The sequence below is a fragment of the Mugil cephalus genome, chromosome 7 (assembly GCF_022458985.1).
Source record: "Mugil cephalus isolate CIBA_MC_2020 chromosome 7, CIBA_Mcephalus_1.1, whole genome shotgun sequence".
Taxonomy (NCBI): Eukaryota; Metazoa; Chordata; class Actinopteri; order Mugiliformes; family Mugilidae; genus Mugil; species Mugil cephalus.
Genome location: NC_061776.1, coordinates 4042842 through 4050834, shown reverse-complemented (window position 1 = coordinate 4050834; position 7993 = coordinate 4042842). Strand labels below are relative to the sequence as shown.

Sequence of the window (7993 nt, the reverse complement as noted above, 5' to 3'; positions counted from 1 at the left end):
GAACCTCCCTGAACATGTTACCAGGACATGAGCTTGGACTCACTTCAACTCTGTGTGGGTGGAGGCTCAGAGGAAAAAAGGTTTACGGTAAACAAGAGAAAGGGAGGGGAGGCAGTGAGTGTGTACAGAAGCAGATATGAATCTGTTCTCAGTGGTTATTAGGACAGAAAACAAACTGCTGACAGCCAATCAGACTTCCTTCCTGCAGCAGACGGGCTGTGTGGGTTTGTGCTCTGCAGCCTCCACACCGTTAGCTGTGGCTTTTCACTTTAATGACAGTTTCAACCACCAGCTCTGGTTAAAGAATCTTTCCAGGAAGCACCTGTGTTCTTCAACTGAGAGACAAGAAACACATTTATGTTCATCATTAAAAATTAGAACCAGCTCTTTTTATGTTAAATTGTTTTTCCAATTAAATGAAACTAATTATTTTATTGTTGTGTTTAAAATCTTTCATCCTCTCATGAATTTCTCTCTCTGATGAATATAACTTAAAAGAAGTTGAACTCTGCCTGCAAAGAGTTTAAATTGATCCAATGAGAAGATTTTCAACTTCTATATGAAACAATGATGCTTCCTGTTCTTTATCATTAATCAGAACCGAACACAAACGTCACTGAGACAGAGACACAAACCCACAATATAAACAAGTCATGCTGTTGTTGTGAAGCAGGCGTCCATGTTGGTTCACCTCAAATCTCATTATTTCCATGAGTTATAGTTGACAAAGAGTCTGAATGTCCCAATCAGTTGTAATTCACCATGAGTTCACCTTATTAACCACACTGACCCACATTTCTCATGGAAATTAAATTCAAGCTTCATTTTTTATCAGTGCAGTCTGTGCTTCATTCACAGGGTTCATAGACATCACATCCAACAGTCACTAATATACCAGCTAAAGTATTTGACTTGCTTTATTAAGACACATAAAAAGAATAAAAATGTGTTTATTGAGTGTGATCCAGTGAAACAAAAGAGCAGCCTGGTGGAGTTTGCATTTATTAGAAAGAAGAAACACAAGAGCAGAAGAAACAGCTGGAAACTGATATTGATTCAGCTTCATTTTCATTATTATACAAGTCACAGTTAAAAGTGGAAATAAACTAGACGACTAGAGAATGAACATGTCATAAGAGCAGATTTCTATGTGAATATATATGTTTCTATTTACAGGACGACAATCAACACGTGAATGAACAGATACAGATTACAAAGAAGAACATTTCAACAACATTGACTGAAAACTGATAAAGTGATGAATGAGATGAAGTGATGAGATGTGATGGAGAGAAAAGAGGAGCAGAAAACAGTCAGTCAGCATGTGTGGAGCTGGTGGACGGTCCCTTGTTTGTGAGGCTCGTCAGCAGAGAGAGTCCACAGCAGTACACCAGACTCTTCACTATCAGCACTGTGTACAGCAGACAGAGCAGCTTCACCCTGCACTGAGACTGGAAGGACACTGACAGACACACACACACACAGATATGAATTAGTGCAAGTGTCAGATTGATCCTGTAAAGTTGTTCTAGTGTCCTCATTGGACATTGGAGCTGTCCATGCAGAGAGGCAGCAGGTGATCTTACAGTGATGTTGCTGCAGAGCTGCCAGGTCTGCTGGCTCTCTCTCTGGAGGACAGGAGGCTGCTGGAGCTGGAACCCCTGAAACAGAAAAGGAGTCAAATGTTTGGAGCTGCAGTGACAAATGTCAGTCCTCTGCTCCTCTGATCTCTTTGACAGCGTCTCCACATGAAGCTGATCGACTGCTGGACACAGTCACCAAGCCTTCATTACCTTGTAGTGCTTGGGCCTCCACTCTGTCCTCCACTCTTTCTTCAATATTGGCGTTCACTATGCCTCCCTCGTGCTTGACGGAGCAGATGTATTTATATGTGTACAGATCATCTCTATCCACCAGTCTGATGGAGGCTCTGTGTCCTGACTCTCTGAGCTCCAGCTGATCTCCCTGGGCAGAGGTCAGATCCTCCAGAGAGCCGCCCTTCTTCTGTCTTTTCCAGGAGAACTGGACCACAGGAGGAAACATGGATGAGGCCAGACACAGCAGGGAGCTCTTCCCCTCCTGGTTGGGTCTGGATGCTGCTGGGTACACGCTCACCACGGGCTTCACTACCCGCTCATCTGAAGTTTGACAGCACACACACATTGACACAGTCAACAGCAGCTTACAGCACTGGTCTGGATTCAGCCTGATCCTGGAAACTACATGGACTCTGATCACTAAACTACTCATCAATACACAACAAACATCAACCAGCATTAATGTTTCCAGCAGTCTGAGCTACAGTAGCTCGTCTGTTGGATCGGACCACAAGGCTCAATGATCCTCTGCTGCCCATGACCACCCTGTCTCTGGTTCTTGTCCTTCCTTAGACCACTTTTGATAGATACTGATCACTTTAGACCAGGAAAACCCCACAAGAGCTGCAGTTCTGGAGATGCTCTGAACCCAGTCGTCTAACCACTTCAACCGTCATAATGTTATGGCTGATCAGTGTACATAATCAGTATATATTATAATATATCTTCATGTAAATTTCAATTTGTAAAATAACTGATGCTAAATAAAATAAATAAATAAATCAGAACAAAATACAGTAGTTGATCAATCATCAGTTGTATAATCAAACCTGCTCCCAGTAGAACAAACACACACTGCACAATCACAACACAAACTGGAATATCCTTAATACAATTGGAATAACTTGTGTTTGCATATCATTTATTCTTTCATATACAATATACATGCATGCATACGTAAATGGGATTTCTACTGGATTTAAGTTAATAATTATTTGTATTTATTTAATATTTTATTACTTCTTTATATTTCCTCTGTGCTCTGTCCTCAAACTGTCTACTGCTGCAACGCTGCAAATTTCCCCACGGTGAAATAAATAAAGGATTTTCTTATTTTATCTAAATCAAATGACATTATTTGCTCATTTTCAATTTGTATCAAAGAAGTTAGGAAACATGTCGACAGTGTTTCAATACGTCGTCTTTTATCAATTAGAGTTATTGTAGTTTACAACGTGAAATATTATCCTATTTTATTTTATTTTATTTTATTTTATTTTATTTTATTTTATTTTATTTTATTTATTTTATAAATTAGAAAGTCCTTTCAGAATAAGACATCATCTGTATAGCCACATTTGTTTCTCCAAAACCACTACATAAGGTTCAGTGTTAATGGATCGTTCACAAATGTGTAAGTTAATGAAGATCACCAACATTCAACACTGCTTTTTATTTTATGATATTATGAACTGTAGACCATGAAATACACAAATTATTTTCAGCTTCACATTGAGAAATATTATTTGGTCCAAAAGTCGTTCACAGAGTCATGAAGCCTCTCTCCTCCACCACCATTTATTTCTAATTAACCTAATTAGCTGTGACATGAAATTAAAGCAACTTCTCCTTAATATATTTTGTGTCTTTGTAATATTTTCAATAAAATAAAATTGAATAATTTACAAATCCCTGAATTCTGTTTCCAGTTGTACGTTTGTCATTTCAGTGATTACAACATGTATTGAATATTACACATTTAAGAGCACAGACTTTAATCACTAATAAAACTCATCAATATACAAGTTTGTGTCAGTCATGCTCAAATGTTTAAATACTTTATGCTGATGATAGTAAATAAAACATTGTTTGAGTTAATTCTATTTATTCTAACATCACATTCACTTAATGTTTTTATTCTTTTTCTATTAAAACATCATCAATTAAAGACACATTTACATCATATAAATATTAACTGACAGAGATTAGATCTGACAAGGTTCTAACTTTCAGAAATGATCCAGTTCAATCGATAGACACTTCAAAACAATCTGAAATAGTTGAACATCAAATATCATCTTGTTTACACAGAATTATTGAGACGATCAAATCCTAAATGTTTGTAACGTCACTAATATTTACAGAAATGAAGAATAACTTTAGTTGTTGAGTGAGATTTCAACATGTTTTCAGAAGTGATTGAGCTTTTCTTATGTAACAATGGCTGCAGGATGAATTCTCTAATAATGTGGAAAAAAACTAACATGTAAAGTCTGAAGCAGCACAAACTGACTTTAAACACGTTTCAGCTTCTACAATAAAACAAGTGAAGGAAAAGAAATGTTTGTTCTTACCTGTTACATACAGTTTAGTTCCAGAGCCAAAGATGAAGTAGTACTTGCCGCTGCTACACAGTGAAAAAGACTAATACAAAAACCTGTGTGCCGTTGAGAGAGTCAGCTGAGGTGAAGGAGTCAAAAGAGGAAGTGGGATCATATTTCAGCTCCTTGATGTGTTTCTCTATTGTTCAGATCTACATGACTGTCTCTTCTTCTCTTTTCTTTTCTCCACACTAGCAGCATGGCTCTGATGTTAATGTCAGTGGTTGGTCAGTCCACTACTTTAGTCCTCATGGACTGGATCTGGACTCAAGGACGGATGATGGATTGACATCCACACACACACACACACACACACACACACACACACACACACACACACACACTCACACACTTGTCTGAAACTCAGTGAGTCAGGAAGGTCTGAATGTACTGACCATGCTTTCTATGGAGAGGGAACTAGTCAGGAACATGTCTGACCTCAATGAGAAAATGATCATCTGTTGTAATGTTGTAGCTTAATGTTACTGAACGTTGCTAAAGTGTGTTGATGCTGTGAAGTTGTGCTAAAGCTAATGATTTATTCCCACTAACTAGCATCAATTTGTCCTGGAGCTGACATCCGTTGGGTTTCTCCTCATCTTTCTGTCACCTGTTCCCTCATCATTTCCTCTCAGTTCCCACGTTCAGCATGTTAAACTGAATGGACAGGGAGAGAGTGAGAACTAAACAACTGAATTATTTTATTTTGCTGTTTGATGTGTGAAGCTATAGCACTATAAATACACACAGGGGCAGAGGGTTGATGAGACACAAGTGAAACTAATGACAACAATCACAGCAGGAGAAACAATAAGAAATCAAGGAAAACACAGGGAGAGAAACACCAAACAGGAAACTCAACAAAATAAAACAGGAAACTCAACAAAATAAAACAGGAAACTCAAACCATAGGACAGACATGATCATGACATTCATTTTATTTTTTGTTTAGTGTAGAGTGAATGTGGATTTAAGTTAAAATATTTAGTTTTCATATTTCAAAAGCAGCATATAAGGTGTATATCTTTTATTGCAGTATTGCAGTATTGTGTTGCAGTATTTTAAATATTGCATTTAAAGTTCAGTGTTTGAGTCACTTGAATTTATAGTTTGATGAGAGGAGAGTATTTAAAACATATGCATTTACAGAAACCAACCAATTCATTTATTTGTATTTTTTCAGTAAAGATAAAAACTAAATAAGTTCTTGTTAATATGATGAAGCACAACATTAAAAGAGCCCAGGGCTCCACCCATAGTAGTATAACACCAAAACTATATTTAACTCCATGTATTTCTAGCTACATGGGACAGGTGCTACACTGGTGATTGTTTGACTAACTCCATCATCAGATCAACATTTAATTTGTCTCATATTTTCTTTCATGACCAAATATCTGTAAAACTAACAACACTCTGACTTTCTGTCTGTTTGGTTTCTCCTGCAAGTTCTTCAGGTTCCTAATCATTTATTTCTCTGTATGAAGTAAAACTGCTCCGTATTTATTTTTACATCTCTGACATAACAACAGACTTTGGTTCATTAAACAGTCAAAGCTACAAATCAGTCAGATTTAGTTATGAGTTTCAATATCATGAGGTTCTGGTTTTGTTCATTTCTCTGATAATATCAGGGTTCTTCTTGGTTTTACTGAGTTCCTGTTTAGTAACAATTGTTAAACTGATCATTCCCAAAAAGATTCAACTACCTCAGTAAATGTTGAGTCTATTGATGATGACATCATGGGTTCACTGTGATGAAGAAAGAGATTAAATTAAACTAAAATGTGTTTGTTGGTAAAATGGCTGCTGAACTCTGACATTTTGATTGACACCTCAATGAACAAATTCAGAGCTACTATGTCCAGTCAACAGCCTTCAGAAGCCAATGAGAGTCAGCACTGGAAAGAAGCCCCTCCCCCTTCTTTCATCCACAGACTGAACCAGTTGCAGTCAGTTTAGTGGATGATTGATGTTTCATGAAGCCAATGAGCTGCTCTAAACAACGATATGCTACTTGCTCTCTAATAGAGAATCTGGTTATAAAATATAATTCCTCTGAGTGTCACCTTTCAGTGGAGCTCAAGTTATGGCTTTTTATTCAAAATGTGTCTGAATGGTACAGTTTGGAAACACCTGGTTATACACTTAGAAACAAGGGCAAAAGATACTCAGTTTTGTTCATTTTTATATTTTATAGGAAAGACTTCATTCTCTGATAATTTTGTGTTGTCCAGATGAGATCTGTCCTCAGTTTCCTCTGAAGGCATCAGATAGCAAAAATAAATATATAAATTCAGGTGAAAAAAGCCGCTTCTTATTTTTAACTGTGTGCCAACTTTGATTCTTCAACAACAAAACCATTTAGAGTGATTCAGACTTTTCTGATAGAAATTTCCGAGTTCAGCTTTCAAAAGAGACCAAGACCATGAATGAGCTCCAAACTATTCATGAACAGCATTCAATTTACTTTGGGTTTGTCCTAAATAGGTGTTTTTCTATGTGATTTAAGTAGCAAGTGATTTACTGAGTATGTGATCATTGTATTTGATGAAGATTAATGTGATGCTGATGGCTACAAAATAAATATGATGCATGATGGAAAATTCTCTTTCAGGGCCTGTGTCTGGAGCTAAAGAAGGATGAATGAAAGGAGTGTAAACATACACAATACTAGGAAGGTGGTCATAATGTTATGGCTGATCGATATGGAGCTTCATCTTCATCTGGAACATTTGTCTGAAATCATTCATTATCATGAACTAAATCCTAAAATATTTTTGTGTTCTTTTGCTCTTTTGTTGAATTCGTTTGTTTTGATTGACTTCATGTTTTTGGTGTTTCTTCTGTTTTTTGTTGTTTTTTTTTTTCATTTTTTTTTCTGTTAAAATATCATCAATAAACAACATCAATAAATCTGATGTCAAATAAATAGTGAGAGCAGGAAAGAAGAATCTCCCTCAGCTCAGTAGTTTGTGACTCTGTCTGAGATGGAGGTGAAATATGTGAACCTGGGCTCTGGTTTACTGCTCTCTTCCTGTCACAAACACTGTTTGACATCTGTTCATCTGTTGGTTTTTGTTCAGGCTGCTCACATCATTTCTCACTGTGGGTATAGAACCAACAGGAGCAGTAGTAGGAGGCTGAATGATCGACTTTAACTTTCTTTATCTCCAACTCCCAGCTGATCTGTTTATACACAGCTGAGAAATCATCTTCCTGAGGATGATTGTATCCTTTATTGATTCCACCATTACTTTTATCTATACGAATAATTAGTTTGAAAGTTTCTGTTTCTTTCTTCTGGTACCAGAATATATAATTATTATTACACTGGCCAGTTCCTTCACATCTGAAGGAAACTGTTTGACCAACTCTCCTGGTCCATGTTAACTGGTCCTGGGTCAGATCTGCTGCCATGGCAACCAGGGCTGTAGAGACACAGACAGATAGATGAAGGTTAGTGAGACAGTGTTTGTTAAAGGTGGAGTTTGTTGGAAACACTCACCTGAACACAGACAGCACAGAGCAGCAGCTGGGAGGAAAAGCATTTTGTGTGGTGGTGTATCCTCTGGTGAACCTGGGGAGAAGTGGAGCTCTGATGCAGCTGAGGCCCAACAAGGACGAGCTGTGACATGAGACGAGGCCACGTGGTTTCTAGCAGGTCCTCAAAGCTCCCATCAGCCCCTGCAGCCCACAGATGAGACGGCTGCTGATGATTGACAGCTCAGATCAAGCTGCTGTGTCCTTTCATGGTCTTGATTTTAATCTGACAGCAGATGAAAAAAATCTGGG

General features: G+C 37.6%; 1 protein-coding gene across 1 annotated transcript; it reads right to left on the bottom strand.

Annotated features, from left to right (window-relative positions):
* Nucleotides 1-1313: 1313 nt before the first annotated feature.
* Nucleotides 1314-7749, bottom strand: LOC125011021 (immunoglobulin lambda-1 light chain-like). Its single transcript, XM_047590012.1, has 7 exons — nt 7707-7749; nt 7306-7629; nt 6250-6254; nt 4172-4208; nt 1794-2138; nt 1587-1661; nt 1314-1462 (listed from the first exon to the last, which is right to left on the bottom strand). The coding sequence occupies exons 1-7, from the start codon at nt 7747-7749 to the stop codon at nt 1314-1316; spliced, it is 978 nt and encodes a 325-aa protein (XP_047445968.1).
* Between the last annotated feature and the right edge of the window lie 244 nt (nt 7750-7993).

Bases quoted from the DNA above. Each gene is read 5' to 3' on its own strand.
- LOC125011021 (XM_047590012.1), bottom strand. From the start codon at position 7,749: ATGCTTTTCCTCCCAGCTGCTGCTCTGTGCTGTCTGTGTTCAG. The intron at 7,630-7,706 runs GTGAGTGTTTCC...GTGTCTCTACAG, and splicing joins TCTGTGCTGTCTGTGTTCAG to CCCTGGTTGCCATGGCAGCA. The intron at 1,662-1,793 runs GTAATGAAGGCT...TTTCTGTTTCAG, and splicing joins GGAGGCCCAAGCACTACAAG to GGGTTCCAGCTCCAGCAGCC.